The sequence below is a fragment of the Empidonax traillii genome, unplaced genomic scaffold (assembly GCF_003031625.1).
Source record: "Empidonax traillii isolate 1590-97213 ecotype Southwest subspecies unplaced genomic scaffold, ASM303162v1 scaffold1617:size82245, whole genome shotgun sequence".
Classification (NCBI taxonomy): Eukaryota; Metazoa; Chordata; class Aves; order Passeriformes; family Tyrannidae; genus Empidonax; species Empidonax traillii.
The window spans coordinates 1-12,907 of NW_020956810.1; the positions used below are offsets into that span (position 1 = coordinate 1).

The 12,907-nt window shown below is 36.8% G+C and overlaps 1 protein-coding gene across 1 annotated transcript in view; it reads left to right on the plus strand.

Moving 5' to 3' along the window:
* Positions 1 to 288: 288 nt before the first annotated feature.
* Positions 289 to 12,907, plus strand: part of LOC114070608 (collagen alpha-1(IX) chain-like) — a gene marked incomplete at its 5' end in the record, with an annotated part of 36,389 nt that continues 23,770 nt past the window's right edge. Inside the window, 13 exons of the mRNA XM_027908126.1 lie at positions 289 to 321; positions 410 to 466; positions 1,172 to 1,225; positions 2,641 to 2,694; positions 5,068 to 5,121; positions 6,503 to 6,556; positions 7,276 to 7,329; positions 7,504 to 7,557; positions 7,675 to 7,728; positions 7,927 to 7,980; positions 9,066 to 9,110; positions 9,909 to 9,962; positions 10,075 to 10,128. Coding sequence (XP_027763927.1) covers positions 289 to 321; positions 410 to 466; positions 1,172 to 1,225; positions 2,641 to 2,694; positions 5,068 to 5,121; positions 6,503 to 6,556; positions 7,276 to 7,329; positions 7,504 to 7,557; positions 7,675 to 7,728; positions 7,927 to 7,980; positions 9,066 to 9,110; positions 9,909 to 9,962; positions 10,075 to 10,128 — 675 coding nt within the window. The remainder of the gene's footprint in view (positions 322 to 409; positions 467 to 1,171; positions 1,226 to 2,640; positions 2,695 to 5,067; positions 5,122 to 6,502; positions 6,557 to 7,275; positions 7,330 to 7,503; positions 7,558 to 7,674; positions 7,729 to 7,926; positions 7,981 to 9,065; positions 9,111 to 9,908; positions 9,963 to 10,074; positions 10,129 to 12,907) is intronic.

Sequence of the window (12,907 nt, forward strand, 5' to 3'; positions counted from 1 at the left end):
AAAGAAAAAGGGACTAAAACTCCAGACATAACTTCAGCAATATGTAAGCAATATTAAAGGCCAACCAATCCTGAGCTTAGCTTTTGCAGTATGTATGAGCTTATTACACATGTTATAAAATGACTGCCTTATAGATAATAAATCGAACGCGCTTATTGATTGTGAGGTCGTTGTGTGTTCCTCCGTCCCCACATAGTAGTTTCTCTTTTGTCTGATGACTGTATTGCCTAATGAGTCAGGACTGCTTATTTATCTTTTACTGACTTTGATTAATTTAATTTAATTTAGGGGACAATTGGCCTGCAGGATGGTGACCTGTTGGTAAGATTGTTTTCCATGTGTTTTTATAACCAATTTCAGACAGCATTAATTAACCTATGTGGTAGTAACTGTGTGAATGCTTTCCCAGTGTCCCAATGCTTGTCCACCTGGCCGCCCAGGGCATGCTGGCTTAATGGGAATGAAGGTAAGAGAACTTGTTTGTTCAAACATTCCTTATAGAGATGCTGTCTCAGTGCACTAGAGGGGTTAATTGCTGGCTTGACAAAAGGGCACTTCACTGTTAATTTCAAAAAAGGTTACATCAGTGTAGTTGTTTAGGGTTATTCAACTCTTGACTGCTAAAATAACCTCTTCTGTTGAAGTCTCTTGCTGCTGCTTTAATCTTCAGGGTAAAATTTATATGTGGTCTTTAAAGGATTAGAGTATGTGAAGGATTGTTTCATTCACTTTCTGGACCATTTGTAGTCCGACTCCAGAAACTCCAAGTATTCCCACAAATCCTTAGTATTTTTTCCTTCTTTCTCTCTTCCTGGGAGACCTATAACCTAATAAGTTGAAATGAACACATTTTGGGTCTCATTTTAGAGAAGATTTTTGGTTTTATGCATTCTTCACTGGTTTCTAGGAACCTGAGGAAATTTTTATGGGGTAACCTAAGAATAAGTACTAACATGCATAGAATGTTAGATCGTGTTAGATCCAAAAGCATATGTTTTTGAGCGGGGTACTTAATGTATGGTGTTTCCTAGGCAGATGGGGAAGCTGGTGAATGGGGTTTGGGAGGGAACAGCAAGATAGTTCTCAGCACTCTGTGTCTGTTTTATAAAACTGTACTTTAATTTTGAATAATATTTATTTATTTATTTTGGGGGTTTTACATTTATTTTAGGGACAAAAAGGTTCAAAAGGAGAGTCTGGTGAACCAGGAAAACAAGGTTATAAGGTAAAAAAAAAAGATGAAAAACTACTCTTCTTTTGAGCAAGCTGATGATAGTTTAGCCCCTTCTTCTTCAAAAAATTACGCTTTGTTAGAACTATTAATTGTTTTAATAGAATGCATGAAGTGGTATTACACATTATAATGCTCCAGAGTGACCAAAGGCACGTCTCTATTCTTTATTCACTTGTACTCTATATTTATTATGATGCAGAGGTCATACTCATCTTCATGTTTATTTTGATCATTATTATGGAAATCATGGCAATAACTGAAGTTATATTTATTAATTGAAAAACTTCCAAACATTTAAATGCACTTAATTCCGTGGACTTACCAAGTTAATAGTTCTGTGGCACAGAGGAGTAGTTCTGTGAAGAATAAGAGAGAAAAATATATTTGAGAGGGAAAGGACGCTGTGTAAGTTCATAAGCAAAGAATGATTGTAACTAGAGGGGCCAAGTCCAATTCAGCTTGAAAACTGAAAAGTGAACTCCTAAGGTGTTTCATTTGAATTAACCTTGTTATATAACCTTCATAGAATCATAGAATGGTTTGGAAGGGAACCCTGAAGATCACCTAGTTCCAACCACCCTGCTCTGGGCAGGGACACCTTCCACTAGACCAGGTTCCTCAGAGCCCTATCCAAGCTGCCCTTGAACACCTCCAGGGATGGGACATCCACAACTTCCCTGGGAAATATTTGTGTGAAAAATTCAGAAGATTTGCACTGCCTTGGTCCATGCTTCAATGCTGGAGGACAAAGCATCAGAGAAAAGTTTTAAAAAAAACCCTGCACTCCTAAGCATATGGAAAAGATTATTAATTTATTAGAAACAGCTTGCCCTTTTCTTTTTTTTTTTTTTTTTTCAGGGATGTTGAGCAGTTGTCTTATTCCTTTTTACAAATTAAACTGGCAGTATGTACTGGCGTTCGATTAATGTGCACTATCACTGTGTAACAGAGGTTACTATCTAATCAAGGAGGCGTTTTGCCAGATAAGGCATTTTTCCATTTTAATTTTCAGAAAATTCAGAAGTGCAATGTGGTATTGTGATGCAGATCAGCTAGCATATTCGGTACATTCACGTGCATGAAAATACTTTCACTGCACTTTTAATCTAGAAGAACAAGAAAATCTGAAGAGATTAATGTCAAGAAAATATGGAATGACAGATTAAGAGTAAAGTATAATTATTCTTTACCTTGAGGTTTCTTTGAAATTACCCTATTGACTAAGAGTTGAATGGCACATGAACCTGAACGAGTATCTGTCTGAGAAAGTAGTGTGACTTCATTTGGATTGCTTTCAAGCACGACATGGTGACAGAAAACTCTAATGAGTAAATGCACCTTGTATGGTGAGAGAACAATATGCATGGCATGGATTAGCTACCCATGTATTCCTTTTGCTTTCCCAGGGTGAAGAAGGGGATCAAGGACCCATCGGTGAAGTGGGAGCTCAAGGCCCTCCAGTAAAGTATTTCCTCTTAAATAGTGTTAACCATTTGCTTCAGTATGTCATATCTTTTATCCTTAGTATTGTAAGAAACCAGATACTATAATATCTTCATACATCTTTCACTTTATTTTGCCATATTTTCTGTGAATAAAAGTAAAATAATTTAAGTCCCTCCAAAAAGCTACATTATCACTCGGCACAAAGCTCTATATAGTTCCAGGGGAAGGCTAATTTTAAAAACTATTTCATGTCCTAAATTTTGTGTTGTGCTTAGATTGTGAAAATAGTTGGATTTTCTTTTTCTTGGCCTTTCTTTCCATAATTTTGATGACTTTGACTTCATCCTTGCAAAGCTAGTGTTTGTTTGAAACATGATCAACTGTAAAATTCAGACTTAGCTAAGAGAGAGAAGTAGCAATGAGGATGAGTAGCCAACTTGAGGATGAAGTAGTAGTCATATGATTTTGGATAAATCACCTATGATTTTGGAGTTATTTTCTTGTCCTGTTTCACTGTGCTTAGTTCTGGCACATACCTCCTCAGCTTGTTCCTTGTGAGCAGTTGTCATGGTTTCTGCAGCTGAAAAGGGCTAGGGAAAATAATAAAGGGGCCATTCTAAGTAAGAGATATAGGCATAACCACCTTTAATTTCTATGGTCTATTTTCTGATTAGGTCTTATGATTTTTTCTCAGATGTGAAACTATTTAATGCCATTGATGGCCACATGTGATATTACACAGCAGCTTACTTTGATGCATGGACATCCAAATCCTAAATTACAAAATTCCCTATGAATATAAGCATAAGACAACATAAACCTCTGGATTATGACTAGAGAAACATAAAGAACAGGCTAAGTAAAGGAAGGTGTGTGTTCCCTCTTATGTTTGATCCTGAAAAAAGTATCCCTGAGACCCTGGTGCAGACAAAGTACTTGTGCAAGAACCAACTTCTGCTGTCTTAAAGGCTTGTGGGTACCAATTAATTTAACTCAGTTTTGTAGAGTTTTTCATCACCATGAAATAGCACAGTAGAATTAAAAAACAATTAAAGATTGACATTTTTTTTAAAGCATTACTCACAACATATCATTGTATCACCAGTTGTTGACCTTACAAACAAGCTTCAAAATATTTTTTTTTTAATTAAAATGCAGGATTCATAATATGCAGAAAGTGGTGTCAGATAGACAACCTATGGAAAAGAGGATGCTTTAGAGGCACAGATGGAGAGGCTGTAGATTCCATTGTGTTTTCTTTTATGTTCTTTACATGAATGAATGGAAGGGATTAAGCATCCAGCACGTGCAATCCAACCTGTGTGTTACACTGACAAGAAGAGTTGCATGATAGGCACCTCTGGGAGAGGTGTTGCTTTTGACAGCAAGCAGTCAATACACCACAGTGTGCCTACTTCCACCTCTGATCTTAGGAGCAGGATTAGACTGTGGTTGTCTCCCTCGATGGGCTGCTGTTGTCACTGTTGCATTATCATGATTTTTCTCATGTTTTGGGCTGAGAAGGCATTAACTATTCTGTGCAAGATTCCATGTAACTTTGTTAGTAGCAAGTAAAGGCTGCCAGTGTAGAGTCTGGTTCAAGGAGTAGGTTTGCCTACGCTGCACTGAAGTGCCTGTAGCTGTTTCATTAACAGTTGTAGTGGGTTCTCCTTGCTGCAGAACAAACATATTGTGGCTGAGTGTTTGGTCTCTGTAAGGAGGAGACACCTTGTGTAGTTTCAGTCTCTTGGGAAAAGGAGGAAGTAGAAGCCAGTTTTCCATGAGACTGTATTTTGAAGGGGAATGATACATCCTGTTGCACCAGGATGTCTGCTGAGTTCGGTCTCTCCGGTATGGTGGGCATATAAACTTAGCACTTCCAGTCTCAAAAACCTTGCCCTGTTTTATTTGCCTCTGGAATTCTGTAAAGTCTGATGGTACATTTCTCCTGAATCTGTCCTGTACCCCACTGAGACAACTTAGCACTTTTGCAAATCTGACCTTCATATGTTCCTCTCACACAAGCTGCATGGTGAGAGTGCTTCAACTCTGTGGTAATCAAGAAAAGAAATCAGTGGGGTTTTTCAGCCTTACGATTTTATATTTATATTTTATATTTCTTTTATATCTATATTTTTTATTTGTGGTTTTATAATTCAGCCAGATTACTTTTTATTATTTTTAAAATCTTAAATTAGTAAAATATCATGTTACCATGTACATTAAGTATTCTAACACAGCAACAGCTGGATTTTTCCTTTTATACTAAGAAAATAGTAAAATAAGCAGAAAGCAATGGTGTAGAACTCTTGAGTGTTCTGTCTGAAAGCTAGGGCAGTTCTGATGAAAACATTTAAGCATAATTTGAATATACTTTTCTTTCTCAGGGCATCCTAGGTATCAGAGGTATAACTGGTATAATGGGACCTAAAGGTACCAAAGTGAGTATTAATCTTTCTTTGTGTAAAATGACCTATATTAAAAAAAAAATGAACAGCCCTGAATGTTTTTAAAGCTTATTTAAGCTTCTCCTTTATTTTCCCTTAATTTTCTCACTCCTGCCAGCTGTATTTCCATAGCTACTGTACTTCTCATTAGGAAGAAAGTCAGCTTGGTCGTTCTGATTAGTAAGAGGACATGTGCTTTTCACACCTTCCCCTCTGATCCTGGGATTTATAGTAATTAGGCATCTGTGAAAGTATTGCAGTAAGCATGATAGCAAGTTACAGCAGTTATAAACTACAGCATGTTTGATTTAAAGCTGAAATTTATTAAGTAGTCCCTCCATGATTTGCATCTTCTTAAAGCCTTTAGCTTCTATTATCCCTTTTTTTCTAGGATTTTTTATTGAGAGTTTGTTCTTTTTCCATTCTTTCTGTCTTTGACATCTCTGTGTCTTAAATTGCTGCCAGTGGAATTAATGTTTTTGTAATGTCATGACTTTGCTGGGTAATTTTCCCTCTTCACCAAAGTATTTCTAGCTGTCATTTCAAAACTGACTGTTACCTTTCCAGTCTTGTGATCTTGCTAAATCTGTATGGTAAAAATTTCTGGAAGGAGTAAAATGTAGCAGTCCTGCCATTGTCTCTGTTTCCAGAACTGAAGTCATAGGAACCTTATCTTTTGATTGTCAAATTTCTCCTGATTATGAATCTTTTCATGAGTGATCCTTCCTAGCCTCTTGGACAGGTTCGCTAAGCTATTGCTATCTTCCTTTGCTTTTTTGTCTTCTAATTCTTCATAGTTACTTGCCTACATTTTTGTGCTGCTTTGTCTATTTAAAATATTTACTACATCTGTTTGACAAAGGAGTTCCACTTTCCTCTGAATCTTTTTTAAAATATTTTTTCTCTTCATTGAAATTTATTCACAAGATAGTGATTGCATTGTTTCCTTGAGACATATGTGATAAAAATAGTTGCACTGCACTTGATGATTTCTTTTCGCATTTTGATGATATTCTATTATGTCGTGAAAGATGCAGTGTTATTAAGGAAAACTCAGACAATGTCTGAAGTAGTGTGTGAAGGTCTACTCCTCAATGTCCAGTGTGTTTTTTTAGAGAATGATATGAATGTAATTTTTTGACTGATATTTTTCTGTAGTTAAAAAATATTTTCTTTCATAACTCCATAAAAAACAAGATAGATTAAGAAAAATTTACCTTTTTTTTCCTTCTTTTTTTTTTTTTTTTTTTAATTGGAACTGTAAAACCCCTGAGTTGTAGAGAATTTGCAGCTGCCAGCCAACCAGATGGATGCTTAAGTTGTTTGTGTTCCAGCAGTTCATTTTAGTGTCTTGTGTTATGTGCTTATTTTGTAGGGAGCTCGTGGGCTTGATGGTGATCCTGGTCCGCAAGGTCTTCCTGGTGCACCTGTAAGTAGAGTGTATGTCAGCCAAACACTGCCCAGTTAGACACTGAGTCCTGAAACTTTGTGGCTGTGAATCAAAAAAGCCTCTGATTAATCCAGTTCTATTAATTTCCCACAGGTGAATAAATGATATTACAGTGATATCAAGTCTATAATCTCTTAATATCCCCAAAGAATTGTGAGGTAGATGAACCCATTTTAACTTCTTAGTATGTTATGGTTACCTCTTCCTTCTGAGTGTTACTGTCTATTAGGGTGACTAGGAATCTTCCAGGTATAAAGCTGGAACAAAACCTGTAAAGGGCAATTTGTGCCCTTTGGGGTTTTGTTGGAAGGGGTTTTTTTGGTGTCTTGTTTGGGTTTGGGGTTTATTTTGAGTAGGGTGCATTTGTTTGTTTGTTGTTTTTAAATTCTTCCCTGTTTCCATAGCTGGAATTTATGCTTGGAATAGCCAGTAACTCAGTGGGTTAAACAAGCAAGTGCAACATCCTTTGCTTCGGTAGACACTCCTGAAAACCCCAGGGATGGCTTGAGCTATGTTTTTTTAAAGTGGAACTGTCTGCTGCAGTTTCTTATAACTGCATTTTTAAATGTAGTATGAGTTTGAGATGTCTGCTTTAACTGAGTCTGAGTTGTACTTGTTGATTTTCTGAGAGTTTTAGCTAATAATTACATGGAAGTTTATTCCAGTTTTATTTCTAAAATATTTTTTTTTTTCTGTAGGGGGATCAAGGACAGAGAGGTCCTCCAGGAGAGATGGGTCCAAAGGGAGAAAGGGTGAGCACAGACAAATTTTGACTCATGTTGACTTGCAAATATTGGCTACTTAATACCATATAAACATAGGGTATATTTGGTGGTCTCAAAGTAATACGTGTTTGAATGTTGACATTCTTGTCATCTGTAATTTCAATGTGTTTAATTTTTAAAAATTTTTATTATTATTATTAGGGCCCTCAAGGTACAAGAGGAATAAATGGTCTCCCTGGGCCAAAAGGAGAGTCTGTATGTATATTTAATTTCTTCATTTGCATCATGTGATGCTAATTTGAATATCAGTGATTGGGCAAGATCTCTCCAAAAATACATTAATTTTTTTTTTCTTTTTTTAATTCTTTCAAGGGCTTACCAGGAGTTGATGGCCGGGAAGGGATCCCTGGAATGCCTGGAGCAAAAGTAAGGCGTATGTCGGAGCTTTGGTAGTGCCCTAGATTTGTACACTCTCTAGTGGCTGCTGCCCGTGGTTTTATGCACGTTATTAGGGTAATTGAATGAAGTTTCCTATACCACAAAAGTATTCCAAATCGATGTTGCAGAAATCAAATTTTCCCTTACGTTTGGTTTTCATAAATTACAACTTAAAATGTTTTACAGGGTGAACCAGGAAAACCTGGAGCTCCAGGTGATGCAGGGCTTCAGGGACTACCAGTAAGTATCAGGTATTCTACCTTTGCAAGGGAGATTCAGTTCAAACAACAGAAAGGTCATGTATAGGTTAATTTGATGCTGATATTGGACTGATTTAAGCGAAAATCTAATCAAAAGACCCAGGGAGAGTATGTGTAATGCAAGGGGAAATTCTACTATATGTATCCAAAACTTTTGCACAAGAGCCTAGACCACCTTATGGTGCCACTGTGAGGGACTTGGTCTCACAAAACATTTGTGGCCGCTGCACAACACACTTCTGGTGTTTCGCATATCTGAGACCCTGTCGATATTACAGTGTGAACCCACAATTAGAGCTGGTCTCATTGTACTGCCTGGGGCCAAACCCATTCCCAGGCCAAGCGGGAAAAACTGACCTGCTAGTCTAACACACCTGAGATGAACAGTCATCTTTTGATGGCTCAGAACATCTGGAATGCATCACACACACACTTTCAGAAGGGGGGGGCGTGCAGGCAACAGGCATTGGAGTTTTCTTGCATGTCCCCTGTGGTGAACTTGTAGGGAATCAGTAGTGCTTTATGGACTCTTTTAGAAGGTAATCCTCGTGCATTAACTAAATTTGAAAACTGTGCCAATTGTCAAAAGTTTTATAGAAATCTCTTTAAAACACTGTGCTGTGAGGATGTAGTGAAAGAGCTGTATTCAAACAGAACTGGAAGTAAATTTTTAATACTAAGTGAACTCTTCAACTTGGAAGAAAATTTGATAAAAGCATACCTGCTATGAAGTGTTAGACAGAAAGGAGGAGGAAATGAAATTTGTACTAAAAGTATCTTTTAAACTGTACCTCCAACCTCAGTGTACAGGGATCAACAATCTATTTCCAGTCTAAGCCAGCAAAAGTCACAACTTCTCCCTTTTCCATGCTCCTTTTGCAGTTTTTGAAGGCAGAGTAAAAACTCTTATCTGTTACTTTGTAAACAGAAAGAATTCAAGCTTGGTCTGTTATTGGAAAAAAGAGCTTCAGTATCAAGTGAGAGGATTAGAAAAAGGCATGAAAAAGATGTTTTTTAACACCATTTTCAATCCCCTTAAAAACAAATAAATACTATTTCTTTCAGGGTTTACCAGGCTCTCCAGGTGTGAAAGGTATTGCTGGCCCAAAGGTAAAACATCTTGAGTATTGACTTTCTTATAATACTGTATTTGTGCTTATCAAGTTCAAAAGTATTCAGTGAGATTGTACTAACTTCCTCTTGTGGTAAGAGACAAGCCTTTGCTGAAGGAATTAAATATATTTTTTAATCAACTCTAGTCCTGTGCATTTTCATGACTCTTGTGATACTTATTGTGGTTTTCGTTATTCCAGACATTAAATAATACCTAATAAGGCCATTTCCTTTTGAATTTGTGGAAGTCATTGCTAGAGGAGGCATGTGACACAGCTACCTCACTACAGTTGAAATGAGGGATCTTGTAGTTAATATTTATAGCTGCCATAAGTTGATTCAATCACAGAGGTTGTTATCTCTGTTTAGGTACCACCAAACTGCAACATCAATTACAATTAAGCTTAAAAAGGTGTTGTTTGAGTAAGACTATGAAATGTTTCAGACAATAGTGTTTGAGTTTAATTGTAATAGAAAAAGAAAACTGGATTGAGACATGAATTTTGTCTGAAATACATGGAATAATATTGCCCTCTGTGAGAGCAGCAATCAAATCTATTTGGGATTTGTCAGCATATAAACAACAAAGGAACTGAAATGTGACTTTTGAAAAATTAGATAGAAGGAATTAGGTGAAAATTGAAAGAAAACCAAAATAAAAGTGGAAGTTAAAAATTAATACAGACTGATTTTTTTTTCTTTTTAGACCTTAGTGCTTTACTTATTTAATTTTTTATTTTAAAATGGAACAGCAAAACATGGGCTTTCTAATATTTTTCGTCTTCTGTCCAACAGGGTAATAGAGGTCCTCCTGGGGTGCCAGGGTTGATGGGAAATTCAGGTAAACAGGTAAAATTGTTACTCTTACTCAAAAGATCTAGAAAAATGAAATTTTTTTACAGTGTGCAAAAAAAATTTACTTTTCAAATTTGTTGCATTTCAAATTTGTTCCCCAAAACAGGGTCAACGAGGCCCAGAGGGAGAAGCAGGTCCAACAGGACCCCTGGGACCACCAGTAAGTGTGGATTAAATTTCTAGTTGAGTGTATGCAATATTACAGTGTCTCAAGTTAGGGTTTGTGAAGCTACCCATGACGTAAAATTAGTATTCAGCTCAAGTGATAATTTTTGATAAAGTTGTTCTTTATCCCTCTTCTGTACCAGGAGGATGTACATCATCACATAGAGAAATACAGAAGCACATGTCCTTTGGTGAAAAGTTAGATTTTAAACGTTTATTTATATTCTTCTTGTCTTTGTTTTTATATATGCCAAGTAAAAGCCCAAACAGAGGGAATGAGGGTGGTTTGCGACTAAAAGCTGTAACCAAGCTTCCGTTCTTTTCAACGCTCTACTCCCGTCCCTGGCATTGAAAAGCTTAAATTCACTGTCAGTAGATTACTTGCTCTTTTCTTTAACGTTTTAGCCTCTTAAGGAAGTTTATGCTTTATATTACGGTGCTCAGCTATATATTATGGGATTTTGAACTTTGGACTAAGTATTCAGAACATGACTTTTTTTTGCTAGAACCTATTTCTAATGCACGCAGTGTGAACAGTGGGGCAAGATATGAGGGAAATAGCTGTCTGTCCTGCCTTGTAAAGGAAATGGCTAGAGCCTGTCTTTAGCACACTTGGTCAGCTGGCCTATTATGGTTTGTCTTGATGCTGTTAAACTCCCTTAACACCCCTCTTGTCTAAGAGCAGGCTGGGTGCAATCAGGTTGCTCGTGGGGAGCAGTCTCTTACTTGTGTTCCCCAAAACTGTTCTTGGCCATTATCTAGGAAAGTCCAGTTTGCCTGTGACAAAAGCATGCCATGGATGATGGTGGGATGGTGCTTGTGCCCGTGCCTTGGCATTACAAATGTAGCTGTTGTGGTGTGAAGTATAGTATTTATCTCTCATTGGAAACACTGATGTTGTAATTCTTTCCCTGGAGATTTTCCTGAACACTAGAAAAATCTGAAAGACTGGAGGAACTGCTGCTGGGCAGGTAGCCTGCTGCAGGACATAAATTTGCCAAGGAAATGAACAGATGACATTTGCTAGGGCTCAGTTTTGAAGATAGCTGGTTACTAAAGGGTCTGTTGGGTACTGCCTTCTGGTTCCCTCTAGAGTGGACCTGATGTGGTTTGAAGCTGCATAAAGCTGATCTAATTTCCCTTTGCTGTTAATCCTTCTGTGAGGGATGAGAGGGTCAGTGATCTGAAGAAAATTTTCATGTACCAAAATTCACTCTGATGACTTTAACAAAGCTCCAGATTCTATTAGCAACTGCTTTTTCAAGCTTCTTTCTTGCCACTGATGCCCTAGGTATAGTTTCCTGGAATTTTCTGAGCTTCTGCTATCATACCATGGCACAAGTGTTACTTGTGCAATTGCAGGGTAATTCTCATACAGGGCTTAGTGAGCCACTGTCCGTGATATATTTGTGAGGTCAGGAAATCTTCTCTGGATTACCTCCTAAACATGCACCAGCAGTCAGCCAAGTAACAGATTTGGTTTTCTTCTGTTTCCTTCTGTAGTTTGAGTTATCGTGTGCTAAATGCATGAGACCACATTATTTTGGACCGAATATTTGTATGGGTGCTATGTCCACAGCTTCTTAAGGATAATACAAAAATGGGACTGTATGAGCATATACTTACTAGGATAGTAAGTATATACAGCTATCTTCAGCCTCCCAAATACCCAACTTGCAAACACTTATTTTTGTTCTTTGTGGTTAAAAGTGTTGGATAAACTAGAAAAAGTTTTCAGCCCTGTTCTTCTTAGGCTGATACTGTATACCTGTGACAGGAACAAGAATTATAATTGAATCAGACCAAAGTAATTGCCCACTCTTGATAAGGCACTGTAATCTGCTAAACTATGCTTTTAATCCTTTCAATGTGAACATGTATTTACAAAATCAGCAGTCCGTAGAACAGGGGTTGACATACAAGGTTAATTATTAGTAACCCTGTAGATGGACAGAAATACTTAATGCAGATTAAATACAATGATTTTTCCACTTATCACTCTAGAGACCTGCAAGACATCTTGATACCTTGCCTTTATTTTGTCTGTATTTACAAAGTGCACTCATTATGGAAAATATGTAAACTTTAGAAGAAAAGCATAGAAAGAAAAAACTTCTGGTCAACATAAAATGGAGAAAGGAAGTAAATTATTGATTATAAAGTAAAGTAAGTGGAACATCAAACAATAATCTACTTCTCATCCATAGTTTCTTTAAAGCTATCAAGAACCTTGAATATGTAAGCTTCTGTTTACTTAAGACTACAGGCATCATGTGACTGGAATAACTTTCTGGTTTTTGGGAACACTTTACACAAGAAATGGGAATGATCAGGGTGTTTTTTTGTTTAGGAAGGACACAGGGTTGAACTATTGAAATTCAGAGAGGTTTGGTCTAAGCTGAGTTGATATTTATTTTCAGGGCAGAATAAAGATTGTTTTCTGCAGTATGTACATATGGCAGATACATCTGAGCCTTTAGCTTTTAGAATTCCATCCTTACATTTCTAGGAGAAAAAATAATCCACTGATTAAATAATTCTACATGCCACAATTTTCAAACTTCTCAAACTAGAAAATTTGAAAATAAGTTGAGAAAAGCTCTAATATTTGATCTAAAGAGAATTTTTCTTGAATTTTTTTTCCAAATTGTTCAATTTTCTCACAAATTTAACACTCAGTAGTTTTTGACCAAAGTTGTATAACCACTTTCAAAGCCTGAGGATTTTATCATTACTATTCAGGTATTTTTCTTGCCCTTTTCCTGCTTATTTTG